We start from the raw sequence: 19,431 nt of genomic DNA, 5'->3' as shown, positions 1-19,431 counted from the left end.
GATGAAGCCATGAGGGTGGGGTCCCCATGATGGGATGAGTGGCCTTGTGAGGGCGGGGAAGAGAAATCAGAGCTGTCTCTCCATCACACGAGGATACAGCAAGTGTGCAGGTGTATGGACCAGGAGGAGAGCTTTGCCTCCTGGCAACAAATCTACTCTCACTGTGATCTCAGACCCACAGCGGGCAGGACTCTGAGAATCACGCCTGTGGTTTAAAGCACCTAGTTTCAGTAACTTTGTTATAGCAACCAGCATTTGCCTTGTTGCAAGAAACCACCCCCCCCCCAAAAAAAAAACCAGAAGCAGTATTGTAACAAATTCAATAAACACTATAAAAATGGCCCCACATTAAAAATTTGAAGTTAGTAGACTTTGAGTTAACTGGATTATCTGCCATAATGTGGGCGGGCCTCATTTTATCAGTTGACGATGTCAATTTGAAAAAAGACTGCGGTTCCCTAAGTGAAAGTGAAGTCCCTCAGTTGTATCCGACTCCTTGTGACCCCATGAATCACAGCACACTAGGCCTCCCTGTCCGTCACCAACTCCCGGGGTTCACTCAACTCATGTGCATTGAGTCGGTGATGCCAGCCATCTCATCCTCTGTCGTCCCCTTCTCCTCCTGCCCCCAATCCCTCCCAGCATCAGGGTCTTTTCCAATGAGTCAACTCTTTGCATCAGGTGGCCAAAGTACTGGAGTTTCAGCTTCAGCATCAGTCCTTCCAATGAACACCCAGGACTGGTCTCCTTTAGAATGGACTGGTTGGCTCTCCTTGCAGTCCAAGGGACTCTCAAGAGTCTTCTTCAACACCACAGTCCCAAAGCATCCATTTTTGGTTCTCAGCGTTCTTTAGGGCCCAGCTCTCACGTCCAGACATGTCTGTGTCTCTCTCTGTCTTGCTCTCTGTGTGTGCTCTTGATCTGTGTCTCTGGAGAGACCTGTAAGCACTACATACTTTATGTGCATAGGTTGTACTACAAGAAAGCCAATTAGGGATGCCAGTATTATAGAAGCTGAGTCCCTGTCAGCTGTGAATGCGTGTCTGTTCAGTCGCTCAGTCGTGTCCGACTCTTTACAACCCCATGAATCACAGAACCCCAGGCCTCCGTGTCCATCAGCAACTCCCGGAGTTCACCCAAACTCATGTCCATCGCGTCGGTGATGCCATCCAGCCATCTCATCCTGTGTCACCCCCTTCTCCTCCCACCTTCCATCTTTCCCAGCATCAGGGTCTTTTCCAATGAGTCGGCTCTTTGCATCCAGTGGCCAAAGTATTGCAACTTCAGCTTCAACTTCAGTCCTTCCAATGAATGTGCAGTGTTGACTTCCGTTAGGATTACTGGCAAATAATCCACCCATTAAATCGCATAGTTCAGTAAAATTTTCTGGGGGCCCTGCCATCTGGTCCTTCAGATTATGGTTGTGTTCCCCCCAAAGCAAGTTTCCTGATCACTTGGAATATCCTGTGGACTTGGGCTTATTTAGGGTTTAGAAAATATGCCTGCGATGTATTCATTACAAAAGAATTCTGAAGAGTGTTCTTGCCTGTGAAAACCATTCCTTTGGTGTTATGTGGCATACGGCTAGGGAGGTTGTAGAATTTTCCTGTAGACACCGCCACTGACACTGTTTTTCTCTTGTCCTCTCTTCTTTTGGAAGATGGGGGTGGAGATCAACAAGCCTTGTCCTCGGGGTGACCAGGGAGACGTGGGTCTGTTGGCAAAATTCACTGGAAAATGTGATACGTGTAACACATTGAGACTATCATTCCTCAGACCACTGCTCACAGCACTGAGTAATTTAAATTGTTTTTTTAATATTCAATTTAATGTTATTATTTTTTAAATTGGGGTATACTTGCTTCAGTACCTTGTGTTAATGTCTGCTATACAATGAACCGAAATTCACCTCAAAACGACCATGAGGTACCACTGGTCAGAATGGCCATCGTCAAAATAATCTACACCCAATAAATGCTGGAGAGGGTGTGGAGAAAAGGGAGCCCTCCTCCACCGTTGGTGGCAATGTCCATTGATGTAGGCTCAAGAGCATGGAGGTTCCTTAGAAAGCTAAACACATTATTACCGTGTGATTCCGCAGTCTCACTCCTAGGCACACAGCCAGACAAAACCCTCATTTAAAAAGATACACGTGCCCCAGTGCTCACAGCAGTGCTGCGTTACAATAGCCAGGATGTAGAAGCAATGTAGACGGCCGTCAACAGATGAATGGAAAAGAATGTGGTACATACATACAGTGGAATATTACTCACTCACGAGAAAGGACAAAATCAGGGCATGGGTAGAGATGTTTGAGGACAAAGGAACTTTTTAACATAAGGTCCGGACAACTCTGTGGGCTGTTTCCTTTTCTGCCAGCCTCCTTTGAGGGTTGATGGATAGATGATGTGATCTAACCGTGCCCTAAGCCTTCCCATCTCTGTCCCCGCTTTGCTCTCCCGCCTTAAGGCCTGGAGATTAGTCTGTCCCCAGAATGAATGACTGTCATGTTCCTCTTCCGTGATCACAAGACGGGTCACAGGCGGGTGCAGTGTCCGAAATGGACACTTTATCCTTCAAGTCCGCTTCTCACGGCGCATCTATCAGAAGATTCTCACTAGTGAGATGTGTAAGCTTCTTAATTGTCATGGTTTATCGACACAGCCTTTCTCAGTGATGCTGTGTTTCGGGAAAACAGAATCCTGCAGCCAGTTGAGTTAGAAAGGCAGACACGCATCACTTTAACATTATTTCCTCTCAATTTTGAGGACTCTTGAGACTGGCAGCCCACTCCAGTATTCCTGCCCAGAGAGTCCCCACAGTCAGAGGAGCCTGGTGGGCTACAGTCTATGGGGTTGCAAAGAGTCAGACATGAAAAGTAGACAGTGTTGGTAACAGCAGCAGGAAAGGGTGGGTAATGTAGGTTATTATTCATCTTTGAGAAGAATGCCAGAGCTTCCAAGTACCCACTCACCCCCATTATTCATGATTAAACATGGCGTCTCCCCCATTTTAAATCGAGACTGTATTCACCATACAATGCACCCTTTCTATGGTGCAATTCGGGACTTCTTAGGGTATTTGCAGAGTTGGACAAGCACCACCCCTACGTCATTTTTGAACTTCTTTTTATCACCTCCTTCCCACGTGGCTCAGTGGTAAGGAATCCTCCTGGCAATGCAGGAGACGCAGGTTCGACCCCTGGGTCGGGAAGATTCCCCTGGAGGAGGAAATGGCCACCCACTGCAGTGTCATTGCCTGGAAAGTCTCATGGACGGAGGAACCTGGTGGGGCTACAGTCCACGGGGTCGCAAAAGAGTCGGAAATGACTTAGCAACTAAACACCAGCAACCACAAAAAGATTCCTGTACATATTAGCTGTATGTTCCTCACTTTTCTCCCTCCTCTCCAGCCCCTGGAAACCACCAGTGTGCACTCTGTCTCCATATGTTTGCCTATTTCTGCATTTTGTATAAATTGGATCATGAAATATATGGCCTTTCACGTGTGATTTCTGTCTCTGAACATCGTGTGTTCGGGGTCTCCATCTACATTGTAGCCTGTGTCAGAGCTTCACTCCTTTTCATGGCTGCATCATATTCCACCGTGTGGGTGGACCTCATGCTGTTTAACCATCCATCCACCCATCCATCCATCCATCATATACTATCTTATCATCCATCCATCTGTCCATCCATCCATCCACTCATCCATCAACCAACCATCCATCCATCATCCATCCACCCATCCACCCATCATCCATCCATCATACAGCATGCATGCATCCATCCATCCACATATCCATTGATCCATCCATCGTCCATGTACCCATCCATCCATCCATCCATCGATCTGTCCATCCACCCACCCATCTATCATCCATACATCCATCTATCATCCACCCATACATCCATCACCCCTCATCCATCCATCATCCATCCATCTACTCATCCATCATCCATCTATCCATCATCTGTACACCCATCATCCACCCACTCATCCATCCATCCATCATCCATCCGTCTATCCATCCATCAATCCATCATCCATCTACCCATCTATCCATCATCCACCATCCACCCATCCACCCATCATCCACCCAACCATCCATCCATCATCCATCCATCCATCCACTCATCCATCCAGCCAGCCATCTATCCATCCACTCATCCATCCATCCATCCATCATCCATGCATCATCCATCATTCCTCCGTCCGTCCATCCATCCATCATCCATCATTGATCCTTCCATTAGTCCATCATTCATCTATCATCCATCCACCCACCCACCCATCCATCCAACATCCATCCACCCACCCAGCCATCCATCCAACATCCATCCATCAATCCATCAACACTTGGGCTGTTCTCACTTTTCTGGCTATTGTGAATCAAGCTCCTCTGAATCAAGCTTCATCATATGTGTGTGAGCGGATGCATGGTTTCATTTCTCTGGGATAGACTGATACCTCGGTGTGGCACAGCTGGGCTCTTGTATCTCCATGTTTAACCTCTTGAAGAGCCACTGTCAGACTCTTTGCCAAAGTGGCCACTCCAGCTTACGTTCGCGTCAACCTTGCGTTGGTTCTGATTTCTGTACCTCCTCGCTGACTTTATAGTCTCTTCCTTTCTCCCTCCCTTTCTTTGTCTCTCCTTTCTTTCCTCCTGTCTCCCTTTCTTATTTTACCTCTTTCTCCATTTTCTCCTTCTTTTTTCCTCTTTCTTTTTCCTCTCTCTCTCCCCTCCCGTCCTCCCTTCTCCCTCCTCCTTTTAACATAGCCGCCATCCACACAGTTGTGAACCAGTGACTCACTGTGGCTTTGATTTCTCTTTCCCTGATGCTCTCCTAGCAGATATCTGTTGTTTCCCAGGAGAGCACAGGAGCAAAGATTTAAGGGGTGAAGCAGTGAATAGGCGACCCACGTGCTCTCACAGAGAATTCACAGCGGCTTACACGTGTCTGCAGAAGATAGGAAACGCGGAACATAAATCAAAGTCCAGGAACCTCATAGATAACAGAGGGGAGACGGTGTTGCCACTGTGCTGGGCTTTCAAAACCCCTGTACCTGGCGCCCACTCCTGTCTCATGACAGCGAGGAGCCTCGGCTGGGCGTCCAGCCGCCGGTATCTGATAAAAAAGGGGCCAGGCATGCAGTAGGCCCCCAATTCTAAAAGTGGCCACAAGGCTCGGGTCCTTTCAACATAGCTGGACAGGGGCCAAGATGGCAGAGTTCTTGGTTTTGAGTTTTTTGTTTTTTTTTAAATTTCATGTATTTCATGTGTATTTATTTTTGACAGCACTGGGTCTTTGTCGCTACACGTGGGCTTTTTCTCTAGTTGAGGCGAGCGGGGGCCTCTCACTGTGGGGGCTTCTCTTGTTGCGGAGCCCGGGCTCCAGGGCATGCAAGCTTCAGTAGTTTGGCTCCCAGGCTCTAGATCTCAGACTCAGGAGTTGTGGCTCACTGGGCTTAGTTACTCCCTGGCATGTGGTATCCTCGTGGACCAGAGACTGAACCCGTGTCTCCTGCATTGCAAGGCGGATTCTTTACTGCTGAGCCACCAGGGAAGCCGCGTTTTGCTTTATACTGTCAGTTCAGTTCAGTCGTTGAGTCATGTCCGACTCTCTGCGACTCCACGGATCACAGCACGCCAGGCCTCCCTGTCCATCACCATCTCCCAGAGCTTGCTCAAACTCATGTCCATCGAGTTGGTGATGCCATCCAACCATCTCATCCTCTGTCGTCCCCTTCTCCTCCTGCCTTCAATCTTTCCTAGCATCAGGGTCTTTTCCAGTGAATCAGCTCTTCACATCAGGTGGCCAAAGGATTGGAGTTTCAGCTTCAGCATCAGTCCTTCCAGTGAATATTCAGGACTGATTTCCTTTAGGATGGACGGGTTGGATCTCCTTGCTTTATACTTTAAGAAGGCTACATTCTTTTTTTTTTTTTTTTTGAAGGCATGAGTTTAGGCTTTTTACAAAAAGTTCCTGGGACTTCCCTGGCGGGCGGACCAGCCGTTAGGACTTGGTGTTCTCACTGCCGGGACCCCGGGTTCGATCCCTGGTTGGGGAACTGCAGGCTGGGTGTAGTGGCCAAAATACACATATAAATAAAAGCAGCTAGTTTGAGATAGTTTTAGATTCAGGTACAGTTATAAAGAATTCAGTGGAGCAACAGTGTTCCTGCTTTTCTGCAAGAGGAGCCCTCTTGTATCATGACGGTTACAGGTACCATATCCCAGACCAGCAGGCTGACTTTGACGCAATGCAGTGCTTTCGGCCGCATCTCCTGCCCTAACTTGTGTTCGCTCCTGTGTCTGTGTGATCCTTGCGATTTATGTGTGCGTGAGGGTTAGAAAATTCCCCATCATGGTTCTCAGTGGTAAAGAATCTCCCTGCAGTGCAGGAACCCCACGTTTGATCCCTGGGTTGGAAAAGACCCGCTGGAGGAGGGCATGGCAACCCACTCCAGGATTCTTGCCTGGAGAATCCCATAGACAGAGGAGCCTGATGGGCTACAGCCCATGGGGGTCACAGAGAGTCAGACCGGACTGAGCCAGTTCCAACATCCTTGTCTGCATCTGTGTCTTTTTCAGTCTCAGTGAATTTCTTGTTCGTTTCCTTTTCTCTTTTCCGGAGAGTTGTTAAATGGTTTCAGATTATTTTGCAAGAACTCTTTGTAGACAAAGAACGTGACCTTCTTCCCACATGGCACCGTTTCTGTTTTTCCTTTTGCTGTCTTCTGAGGCATATTTGGTTCCCTGGGATGAAGCAGTCTTTTCGTGGTCCGAGTGATAGATTATTTCCTGCACACTGTCTGTGTCTTGCTTAGAAAAGCCGTCCTTGCTTTCCTGGTTGTTGTTTTTTTTTTTTCTCATCATTCGCGAAAAAACAACCAGCATCACCACATCTTCTGCTGTTTTTATGAGTGAATTACACACACACCTTCCTCTTCTGTTACTGAATACAAGTCTGTCTGCTCAGTGCACAGTGAAGATGAACAAGCCGAAATGTTGCGAGTTTGGAGCAGAGAAAGCTTTACTGCAGGCTCATGCAAGGAGTCAGGTGTCTTGTGTCCTCAAATGCTGAACCTCCTGAATGTTTCAGCAAGCCTTGTTAATGGGCAGGTGAGGGAGGGGATGAGGTTAGTGGTTGCAAACTTCTTGGTTCAGCAATCCGTGTCCATTGCGATGTTCATCTTAACCTCCAACAACGCAAGTGTTTTTCTCTGTTCTGCAACCTCCTGTCTCCCTGTGAATGGAAGTGTCCTCCCCTTAAAGGTCAGAGCCTTGAGAATGGACTATCGTGTCTGTTTATAATGTTACTCTAAACCTCCAAGCAGACAAAGGTTATTCTCTATTCTGCAACTTTTTAAATCTCTCTGTGAATGGAAAAGGGTTATACTCCTACAGATCTGACACTGAGAATGTGTTTTTGGTGTTAGAATCGGACAGGACTGAGGGACTGAACTGAACTGATGACCCTCCAAGAAGACAAATGTTATTTTCCATTCTGCAACTTTTTATCTATGAATGTGATACCCTTAAAGGTCAGAACCTAACAATGAACTATCCTGTCTACAATGTTACTATAAATCTCCAACCAAACAAAGGTTATTCTCTCTTCTGCAACTTTTTAAATCTCTCTGTGAGTGGAAAAGGGTCACGCCCTTAAAGATCAGAACCAGAGGGTGAACTGTCCCTATTTCAGGCTATGGGCAACATTTGTAATGCAAAGCCAAAGAGTACAAAGGTTAAAGTAGAAGAAAGATCCAATAGGGATGATTTTGAGCAAGTTCCAGGAGGAGGTGGTGAAGGATAGGGAAGCCTGGCGTGCTGCAGTCCACGGGGTCGCAAAGAGTCGGACACGAGCGAGCGACACCAAGAGACGGAGTCAGATTTGTTCTTCCCTGTGACTTTAGGGGCGGCTCTCACGTGTCGCGAGCTCGGCGTACGGAGCCCTGTCATGCTGCTATTTTCCCAAGCTGCTGCCCATCCCCGAGCCGTGAGGTCAGCCCTCCGAGTTAGACAGAAGCATGACCGCGGATCGTCTAAACATAGCTGGCAAGGGAGCGCTCGGCGTGCTCTGCAAATGCTATGCCTTCGCCAACCGTTCATTTGCCAAGATCTGAACTGCCTTTTTTTTTTTTTAATTGCTTTTTATTGATTGATTTACTTTTGGCTGTGCTGGGTCTTGGTTGCTACACGTGGGCTTTCTCTCGTTGCAGAGAGAGGGGGCTGGTGTCTAGTTGGAGTGTGTGGACTTATCATTGCGGTGACTTCCTGGTTTGTGGAACACGGGCTTCAGGAGTTGTGGGTTCCGGGTCCTGGAGCACAGTTGTTGCCCCTGTGGCGTGTGAGATCGTCCCCAGGTAAGGGCTGGAACCCGTGTCTCCTGCCTTGGCCCGGCCAGTCCTTTACCTCTGAGCCAGCTGGGAACCCACGGTTGCCTTTCTTCATGAGCGCCTGGCTGTCCAGACCCAAACCCTGGGGCAAGCAGTTGTCTCTTGCAGTGTCGGACCAGGAGGCTGCAAAACTGAATGGTTTTAGAATTAGAGGAGCAGGTGAGAGCTTTGACAGGGCGGCTGGTACGCTTCCTTCCGGGATGGGCAGCTGGCGCCGTTGGGGTCAGGTTAGCATCCTGAATTTACAGAGCCCTGGAGACGTAAGACTTGGGTGTGATCCCTGCATCGGGAAGCTGTCCTGGAGGAGGGCATGGCAACCCAGTCCAGGATTCTGGCCTGGAGAATCCCATGGACAGAGGAGCCTGGTGGGCTGCCATCCACAGGGTCACAAGGGTCGGACACAAACCTACAGAAACCCATGGACAGAGGAGCCTGGCCGGCTGCAGTCCACGGGGTCACAAGAGTCAGACACAAACCTACAGAAACCCATGGACAGAGGAGCCTGGTGGGCTGCCATCCACGGGGTCATAAGAGTTGGACACAAACCTAGAGAAACCCATGGACAGAGGAGCCTGGCCGGCTACAGTCCACGGGGTCGCATAGAATCAGACACGACTGAGCGACTAAACAGAATACCACATACTCCACTATTATGAATAGACCCTTACATCAACTCTCAATGGGTCAAAGACCTCAAAAAGGGAGTTTAAAAATACAAAGCTCTTGCAAGAATGTGTAGGGTTTAATCTTTGTAAATTCATGATGGTCCGTGGGGTCACAGAGAGTCAGACACGACTTGGAGAGCGAACGACTACAACGGCAGCTGGCTGATACATGGTTTCTGCATGGAGACGCAGTGCTGTTGCAAAGAGCTCTGAGTTGGCACCTGACCTGGCCTCTTCACAGCCGATTCCTAGAAGTGACTTTGCAAGATCAAACGATAGAATCACATGTAATTGGGGTAGATATTACAGAGTTTTCCCCCACGGGGACTGAGGCGTTTTGCACTCCTATCCACTTTGTGGGTCAGAGCGTTGTCCCCGTGGCCACACCGGAGAACGTGATGTTGAAGTCTTTGAACTCTCACCAACCTGCTGGGTCAGATGGTACCTTGCAGTTTTCATTAGCTATTAACATGTCCCTCACTGGGTGTAAAGTTGGACCTGTGATTTGAAGGGCCATTTCAGTATTTTTTTGTTTTTTATTTTTTAGGCATTTAGAATTTTTTAAATATATTTTTATTGTTTTAAAGCCTTTACTGTATTTGTTTTGGGCTTCCCTGATATCTCAGTTGGTAAAGAATCCTCCTGCAATGCAGGAGACCCCGGTTCGATTCCTGGGTTGGGAAGATCCCCTGGAAAAGGCTACCCACTCCAGTATTCTTGGGCTTCCCTGGTGGCTCAGATGGTAAAGAATCTGCCTGCAATGAGGGAGACCTGGGTTCGATCCCTGGGGTTGGGAAGATTACCATGGAGAAGGGAAAGGCTACTCACTCCAGTATTCTGACCTGCAGAATTCAGTGGACTGTATAGTCAGTCCATGGGGTTGCAAAGAGTCAGACACGACTGAGTGACTTTCACTTCACTTCATTGTGTTTGTTATAATACTGTTTCTGTCTTAAGCTTTTTTTTAAGTGTTTACTGATTTTGTTACAGTATTGTTTCTGGGGCTTTCCCGATGGCTCAAGCATTAAAGAATATGTCTGCAGCGCACGAGATGTAAGAGACGCGGGTTTGATCCCTGGGTCAGGAAGATCTGCAGGAAGCAACCCACTCCAGTATTCTTGCCTGGAGAATCCCATTGACAGAGGAGCCTGGTGGCTGCAGTCCATGGCGGGGTGGTCACAAGTTTTTGTTTTTAAATCTTTGTTGAATTTGTTGCAGTATTGTTTCTAATTTAAGTTTCCGTGTCTTGACCCTAAGGTGGGAACTTAGCCCCCTGACCAGGGATCAAACCCACAACCCCTGTATTGGAAGGCGAAGTCTTCATCAGTGCACCACCAGGGAAGTTTCTTAAATATGTTTTTATGTCAACAGACGCTTTTGTCCTTCTTCTCTGTAGAGACTTTTATTTCTTGGCTTTTCAGAACTCTTTGCATTTTAGGAAAATACTTCTTTGAATGCAACGAGAGTTGCAGACTTTGTCCCAGTTCATCGTTTCTGTCTGATTTTGCTTATGGTGTTTTTGTACACATTTATTTTAAATAATTAATTTTAGGGGGCCCTGCTGCCAGGCATGTGGGATCTTAGTTCCCTGAGCAAGGATTGAACCTTTGTTCCCTGGAATGGAAGCACAGATTCTTAAGCCCTTGGTATTTTTTTTTTTTTTTTTGGTCAACAATGTACTTTTTTTTTTTTTTTGGAGTGAAATTGGTGTTTTGCCTTAGAATTAGCAAAGAGTTTCCTGGTCTGAGGTTAAAGGTACATTTTTGCGTTCTTTGAATATTTTCAGTGTTTAGTATTTTTCGTCTTGGAGTCTATTTAGATGTGTCTTAGGAGTTATGGATCTAATTTTATGTTTTCAAAGCCTCTATTTCAATGTCCTAACAGTATTTATTATGGCTTCTCTGGTGGATCAGTGGTAAAGAATCTGCCTACAATGCAGGAGACACAGGTTTGACCCCTGGGTTGGGAAGACCCCTGGAGGAGGAAATGGCAACCGACTCCGGTACTCTTGCCTAGAGAATCCGTGGATGGAGGAGCCTGGTGGGCTACCGTCCATGGGGTCGCAAAGAGTCGGACATGAGATAGTGACGAACACACAGAGAAATGGAGTATAGCTTTTAGAAACAGTGACTCTGTTGTATCGCTGAAACTTATAAAAATATCGTAAATCAAGTGTACTTTGCTGAAGAAAAGGAATTTTGTAACATAAAATACAGGAGACAGGGAAGATACCAAATTCATGTTCGCTACGTTGATCCTAAAGGAAATCAGTGAGACCAGCCCATCCTAGAGGAGATCAGTCCTGGGTGTTCATTGGCAGGACTGATGCTGAAGGTGAAGCTCCAGTACTTTGGCCCCCTGATTCGAAGAGCTGACTCATTTGAAAAGACCCTGATGCTGGGAAAGATTGAAGGCGGGAGGAGAAGGGGACGACACAGGATGAGATGGTTGGATGGCTTCAGCGACTCAATGGACATGGGTTTGGGTGGACTCCGGGAGTTGGTGATGGACAGGGAGGCCTGGCGTGCTGCGGTCCATGGCATCGCAAAAAGTCAGACACGACTGAGTGACTGAACTGAACTGACCGGCGTTGATCCTATAGTAAACCTCCTAGGACCAGCCACTTCCTACACATAGCAACTCACTCACCTAGAAGCCTACCGCTCAGATGCAAAGTGACCCGTCCATCCAGGTCTCAGCCCTGTGCCTTCCTGGCAGGGGCTCCCAGACTCTGGGCCTCCATCCACCTGCACCCACCCCCCTCCCTTGGACTGTAGCCCTCCAGGCTCCTCTGTCCACGGGATTCTCCAGGCAAGAATCCTGGAGTGGGTTGCCATGCCCTCCTCCAGGGGATCTTCCTGACCCAGGGATCGAACCCGGGTCTCCTGCATTGCAGGCAGATTCTTTACCATCTGAGCCACTAGGGAAGCCCCATATATATAATCCACACACACACACACACACACACACACATCTTGTTACATATCCTTTTCCGTGATGGTTATTACAGGGTATTGAATACTGTCCCCTGCTCTGTATAGTAGGAACTTGTTGTTGCCCCATCCGATATATAACAGTTTGCATTCTCTAACCCCAAGCGACCAGCCCTTCCCTCCCCCGCCCCGTCTCCCCCTCTAGACCACCCCACATGTGTTCTCTCTGCCCGTGAATCGGACACAGCAAGCTTTAGGTCGAAACATCAACCGCTGTGTGTAAGACCTCCAGTTCACAACACAGACAGCCTGGCCCGAGAGGATTCATCTAGGACTCCCCACCCAGGGTCCTGGGCTATACCCCTCGTCTCACCCTTTCTGCACATCACGTTGGCAGCGTTCATTCTTGCGGAGGTGTCTGTGGGGGTTGAGCAAGGCTTTGTGAGGTGTGTACACCAGGCTGTCACAATGCAAGTGTGCTCTGCCGCGCAGTCATGTCCGACTCTCTGTAGACCCCGTGCACTGTAGCCCACCAGGCTCCTCTGTCTGTGGGATTCTCCAGGCAAGAATACTGCAGTGGGCTGCATTTCCACCTCCAGGGGGTCTGGAGTCAGGGATAGAATCTGTGTCGACGGCTGCTTTACCCCTAGGGCCCCCTGGCAAGCCCAGGCAGTCATCAGTCAGGGCGACGGTCCTGTGTTACCCTCTCCCATCCTGAGCCTGTAGATAACTCACAGGAACAAAACCACACGTATCAAACCACAGCTCCTGTTGGCATCCCGCCCTCTTTTGTGACGTCATTAGGACCGACACGTCCTCTGCTTCTAACCCTTGTTTTCTTTTTCTTTCTTTCTTCTTCCGCAGTCTTCTCTCCGCAACCCGAACGTGTTGCCATAGTGACCGGAGGGACCGATGGCATCGGATACTCGACCGCCAAGTACCTGGCGAAGCTGGGCATGCACGTCATCATAGGTGATGTTTCCTTTGTTCAGGACCTTACATGTTAGGGTGACTGGGAGACACGCTGTCGTCTGCCTCTGTGCGATGCAGATATTGGTGTGGTTACAGATCCAGGGGGGTTTCCCAGGAGGCCCGGTGTTAAGAGAATCCGCCTGCCAGTGTAGGAGACACAAGAGACCTGGGTTTGATCCCTGGGTCGGGAAGATGCCCTGGAGGAGGGCATGGCAACCCACTCCAGTGTTCTTGCCTGGAGAATCCCACGGACAGAGGAGCCTGGTGGGCTGCAGTCTCTGGGTTCTCGAAGAGTCTGACACGAGTTAGTGACCGAACAACGTATTCCACTATGGGCTTCCCAAGTGACTCAGTGGTAGAGCACCGTCCCGCCAGTGCAAGAGACCTGGGTTCGATCCCTGGGTTGAGAAGACCCCTGGGAGGAGGAAATTGCAACCCACTTTTGTCGACTGGGAAACCCCGTGGACAGAGGAGCCTGGTGGGCTTCGGTCCAGGGGGTTACCAAGAGTTGGACTCGACTTAGCAACTAAATAATGGAGCCAGCAGGTGCAGAAGGCGTCAACGGTCAACCTGAAAACCTGAAACAGACAGCAGATTGTGATACTCTTTCTTTCTTTTTGGACAGGAGGCTAGCTTCTCCTTTAATGTGGATCATATATTTTTTTTACCTGTGTGACTCACTGCAATAAATGTGACAATAAGTGTGGGTTAGCCTCCCAGACCTGTCATAACAAATTACTGCACAGACTGGATAGGTGAAACGACGCACATTCACCCTCCCACAGTCCTGGAGGCTGGAGTCTGAAAGCGAGGTATGGGCAGGCCTGGTCCCTCCCGAGGCCTCTCTGCTGGGTGCGTGGACGGCCGTCTCCTCCCCGAGTCCTCACGTGGCCGTCCCTGTGTGTATCTCTGTGCCCTGACCCCTTCTTACGAGGACCCCAGTCCTACGGGATCAGGACTCACCCTACTGATCCTGTTTCAGCGTCATCCCCTCTTCAAAGACTCTCATCTCCTAATACAGCCTGATTCTCAGGTCCTGGGGGTGAGGACTTCAATATGTGCCTTTGGGATGTCACGGAATCAGTTCCTAGCCGATTTCAAGCATCTTCTGTTAGCTGCCCACTGAAGACGCTCTCAATTTTCCCTTCTTTCTGAAGCTTTCTAGTGGCTTATGAAAGTGAACGGGAAGTCGCTCAGTCCTGTCCGACTCTTTGCGACCCTGTGGACTGTAGCCTACCAAGCTCCTCCGTCCATGGGATTCTTCAGGCAAGAATACTGGAGTGGGTTGCCATTTCCTTCTCCAGGGGATCTTCCCAACCCAGGGATCGAACCCAGGTTTCCCACACTGGAGGCAGACGCTTTAACCTCTGAGCTGCCAGGGAAGCCCATAAAGCCCTAGTGGCTTATCAGATCAGATCAGACCAGTTGGTCCCTAAATCAACTTTGGAAATGAAGGGACTTTCTTCTGCTAGGAAAGTGGAGACACTTCAAGTCAACTCAATTTACATTTGTGAATATTGCAGCTGTTTAAATCAGCTGGAAGAAAAGATACAGGGAGATGAGCTTTGAAAAAAACAAAACAAAATATAATATTGATCACATTTTCCCGGACATCCTCTGCATGTAATTAATCCTTTTTATCCTGTCCGTTTTGATAAAAATTGTACTATAGGTCTGGTTTTACCTCTTTCAACTGTTGCTGTTCACTCATGTCTGACTCTTTGCAACCCCACGGACTGCAGGAAAGCAACTCCTTCCCTGTCCTTCACCATCTGTTGGAGCTTGCTCAAACGCACGTCCATCGAGTCGGTGATGCCATCCAAGCATCTGACCCTCTGCCGTCCCCTTCTCCTCCCACCTTCAATCTTTCCCAGCATCAGAGTCTTTTCAGATGAGTCAGCTCTTTGCATCAGGTGGTGAAAGGATTGGAGTTTCTGCTTCAGCATCAGTCTTTCCAACGAACATTCAGGACTGATCTCCTTTAGGATGGACTAGCGATGACCAGGGCTTGTGTTCCAATAAAAGTTATTTTTTTTTTACAGCAGGAGATGAACCAGGTTAAGCTTCAGGCCCATTGTTCACTGGCCCTAATTTGGGTCAAAATCTTTTTTTTTTCCCCTAACAAGTGGTACTCTCCTTCCTTCCTGCTGCTGCTGCTGCTGCTAAGTCGCTTCAGTCGTGTCTGACTCTGTGCGACCCCATAGATGGCAGCCCACCAGGCTCCCCCGTCCCTGGGATTCTCCAGGCAAGAACACTGGAGTGGGTTGCCATTTCCTTCTCCAATGCATGAAAGTGAAAAGAGAAAGTGAAGTTGCTCAGTCGAGTCCAACTCTTAGCGACCCCATGGACTGCAGCCCACCAGGCTCCTCCGTTCCTAACAAGTGGTACTTTCCTTCCTTCCTGCAGACCTTTACAATCTGGTGAGCAGGGTTCATCCTTCCCAGAGCAAATCTGAACGTGGGAGTTTGCCCTTCCCCCATGACTTGGTGCCGTTGAACCCTTGCTTTGTTTTATACATAACAACCTCCACGGAACAGAGCTTGATGGCAAGGTAGACCCACCGTGTCTGTGACCTGCTTCCTTTAGGGGAGTGTTTCTGGATATGCCAGTGGATCCCCAGTAGATGTAGACGCAACATTAGCAACCGTCTAAGGTCAGGCATGGGCTTCCCTGGTGGCTCAGACTGTAGAGAACCCACCTGCAATGCGGGAGACCCGAGTTCGATCCCTGGGTCGGGAAGATCCCCTGGAGAAGGGCGTGGCAACCCACTCCAGTATTCTCGCCTGGAGAATCCCATGGACAGAGGAGCCTGGAGGGCTACAGTCCACAGGGTCGCAGAGAGTCAGACACGACTGAAGCGTGTTCATGCATACACATACATAGCTGATACACAGTGTTGTCTTAGATTCAGCTGAACAGCAGCCATAGAGTTGTATTTGTGCATTTGTGTCTTCTTTCATCAAACTCTTCTCCCAGGATAAGCTATTGCAAGATACTGCATTTAGTTACCTGTGCCATGCAGTGGGTCCTTGCTGTATATCTGCTTTAAATATAGTCGTGTCTCTACGTTCATCACGAACTCCTAATTTGCCCCTCCTGAGCGTTCCCCTTTGCTAACCGTAAGTTTGTTCTCTATGTGTGAGTCTATTTTTGTTTTGCAAGTAAGTTCATTTGTATCGTGTTTTGATTTTTTTCTTTACATTTTTTTTTAACACCAAAAATATTTTTTATTGGGGTTCAGCGGATTAACAATGTTGTGATAGTCTCAGGCGGACAGCAAAGGGACTCAGCTGTACTTATATGTGTACACATTCTTCCCTAAACTCCCCTCCCATCCCGGCTGCCACGTGACACTGAGCAGAGTGCCCTGTGCTGTCCAGCAGGTCCTTGCTGGTTCTCCAAGTTAAACACAGCAGTGTGTCCATGTCCATCCCAGACTCCCTGACTATCGCTTCCCCCATCCTTCCCCCTGGTGACCATAAGGTTGTTACAGAGTATTGAGCAGAGTGCCCTGTGCTGTCCAGCAGGTCCTTGCTGGTTCTCCAAGTTAAACACAGCAGTGTGTCCGTGTCCATCCCAGACTCCCTGGCTATCCCTTCCACCAGGGAACTATAAGGTTATTACAGAGTATTGAGCAGAGCTCCCTGTGCTGAACAGCAGGTCCTTGCTGGCTATCTGTTTTATATATCGCAGTTAATATATACTGATTCCAAGCTGCTAGTTTCTCTCTCCCAACCCCGTTCCCTTTTGGTAACAGTGAGTGTGTTTTCTATGTCTTTCAGTGCGTGTCTCTTTTGTGAATGAGTCCCTTTGTGTCTTTTGTGTTTTTTAGCTTGTACGTACAGTCAGGGGCATACGCTGCCTGCCGTGGCTGCCTGATCTCTGAGTGAGCTCTCCGTTGCGGGGGGCACGTGCGTTGCCCTGGGTCTAGTCTGCGCTGCGGGTTCACTGCCTGCCCCCTCCCCACCCCAGGTGTCTCAGGACCCCCTGTGTGTTTTTTAGGAACTCGGGGCTTCTTTCTTCCTTCACTGGAGCCTCCGCTGTACCAGCTCTCAATGCCAACGTGGCCGGACCCCGCCAGGCAGCCTGGCAGCAGATGGCATTTTAATAGCACGTCTCACTATGATGGTTTACTTTTTTCTTTTCCCGTCCATTCCTTCTGATTTTCGCTTTATGTGTCTTCGTTTCTTTGCCGTTAAGGTGTCTAAATGGTTTATGATGTCTGTCTTCCTTATGTTGTCTCTTGTATTGTTAAAAATATTCATCTTTGTTTCATTTAAAATAAATACACTTAAAAAAAAATTCTCACCGATTTCAGAAGCAAGCTCATACATGCCCACATCCCCGCTCAGCCGTGAATTCTCTTTTTCGGAGGTGGCGGTCTTTGATGTGTCCAGTGTTTAGAGATGGAAGACATGCGTTCTTTCCCTTCGTGCCCCTGGCCCCCCGCTTGCAGGAAGAATCTCTGAGCAAACCGGTCATGACCACACAACAATGATGTCTTTAAGGCGGCTGAGGTGCAAATCACTTTTGCAGCTGCGTCACCTTGATGTCCGCGGCTTTGAACTTCTCTAAGGGCGGCAGCAGTTTCTAAATCCCTTTCGTTCACCTCCCCCAAAGGTGTCCTCTGCCACTGTTCACTTCTCTGTCTCCAACTGGAGCTAAAACTATTTCTGTTTTCCCTGAGTTCACCACCCTTACGCTGGGAAAGACTGAGGGCAGGAAGAGAAGGGGGTGACAGAGGATGAGATGGTTGGATGGCATCGCCGACCCAAGGGATGGGAATTTGCAGAAACTCTGGTGCCGAGGTCCAGCCCCGGCTGATCCAGAGAGTTCGAAGCGGGGATGGCGTCGGCGAGGATCAGGATACAATAGCTTCAATTAGATATTAAATAGAGATATAAAGAGTAATAGAATGAGGATAGCTCAGCAGGAAAATTCAGTGGAGAAAAGAGGCTGAGTAGCTTGGTTTACGCGGGAGACCAATAAAACTTCAAGACAAGAAGTTTGCACCACTTACGTAGGCCGCAGGCGTCCTTCCGTTCTCCAGAAGGAGAGGAGACACTGAGGCCTCCCCGGTCGGATCTTAGAAGCCCAGGCAAAATTAGTAAGCTTGGCGGGCTCCGTGCTCCAGGTGGAGACTCAGCCAGAGTGAGAGAGAGAGAGAGATATGGGGAGACCAGTATTTCGAGGAACTGATCCCAATTCTTTATTTTCCATGGTCTACTTTTATACACTGAGATGTTATGCAAAAGTCACGTGGGGTCAGCAGTCCTGACTTTTATCAAAGTCAGGTGCTTCATACAAATGTATACAGAGGTCTTAGGGGTGTTACATCATCTTCTGGCCAGGGGGCCTGCTGACAATTTATGACCCTCTCCTTGTGACAGCGGTCAGTCAACCAGGACACTTATTTCTCCAGGGGTGATTATTCTTAAAAAAGACTCCACCTTCCGAAGGTACCAGATAAAGTTAGATTCCTATAGGGTGAGGGTGTAGTGGGTTTTAGTTAAGGAAAGAATTTACTTAGCCTAAGGTCTAACGTGATTTATATCAAAGGTTAATACTTATTTCTTCTATATATTCATTAATGTGTGTAAAGGCAGGGGATGTGGAGACTTAGCAACAAACATTGGCTCAACAAATGAAAAACCCTTCACCAATACAATTTCTAATCAGCCCACTATACTTATGCTAATAGTTTTCTAACTTCTCTAAAGAACCTGTTTTTAGAAGGTTTAAAGCATCTCGTGCCTCTCATGGTTGGGAGGCTATGAGCAATCACATGTGGCCGGACAAGCCTGTCAGGCAGGCTAGAGAACATTCAGAGGAGTTTGTAGGTTAAAACACTCTTGTCATGCCCAGGAATTATTATTAACTGGAGCTCTAAGTTAACTCCTTCTCCGAAAGAGGTGGTGGGGGACAGCCCCCCGTAAAGTCAGAGGTGTAGGTAAGAGCACAAAGTAGTAAAGCAGGCAGGCTCTGGTTATGGGGTAGATGCTCGAGGATTTCCAGGGGGACTCCTGAGGCTCGATCCCGCCTTTGCGTATGTCGAGCCTCCTTCCTCACGACCTTTGCCACGGGTGGAGGTCCTCACGCTGGCTCCCAACACTCTGGGAGATGCTGAAGGACAGGGAAACCTGGCGGGGCTACAGTCCACAGGGTCACAGAGAGTCGGACACGACAGAGCGACTAACCCTTTCCTTTGATCTGTTTTGTGTATTTTTCTGGTTGGCCTCGCAGTGGCTTTCGGGATCTTAGATTCCCCCCAGCAGGGATTGAACCCAGGCAGCGAACATGTGGAGTCCTTGCCACTGGGCTGCACGCATTCCCTCATGATGCTTTTCACAACTCCAGCCACCCGTGAGCGGAGGGGTTCCCTGGACCACAAGGGTTTTGAAAGTTCTATGTCCTGTGGGACATGTCCTTCGACAATTTCAGGCCCATAGTCTTCTTGG

General features: G+C 48.6%; 1 protein-coding gene across 6 annotated transcripts in view; it reads left to right on the top strand.

Moving 5' to 3' along the window:
- The window catches only part of DHRSX (dehydrogenase/reductase X-linked), a 223,314-nt gene that overhangs the window by 28,044 nt on the left and 175,839 nt on the right, over positions 1-19,431 (top strand). For all 6 annotated transcript variants that reach the window (XR_003509863.1, XR_003509864.1, XM_027535274.1 and 3 more), the window contains exon 2: positions 12,866-12,973. Coding sequence is in view for 4 of the 6 variants with exons in the window: in XM_027535274.1 (XP_027391075.1) it covers positions 12,866-12,973 (108 nt within the window). In the remaining 2 variants the exon portion in view is untranslated. The remainder of the gene's footprint in view (positions 1-12,865; positions 12,974-19,431) is intronic.

The sequence above is a fragment of the Bos indicus x Bos taurus genome, chromosome X (assembly GCF_003369695.1).
Source record: "Bos indicus x Bos taurus breed Angus x Brahman F1 hybrid chromosome X, Bos_hybrid_MaternalHap_v2.0, whole genome shotgun sequence".
NCBI lineage: Eukaryota > Metazoa > Chordata > Mammalia > Artiodactyla > Bovidae > Bos > Bos indicus x Bos taurus.
The sequence above is the reverse complement of the archived record's forward strand: the minus strand, read 5'-3'. Positions and strand labels throughout refer to the sequence as shown.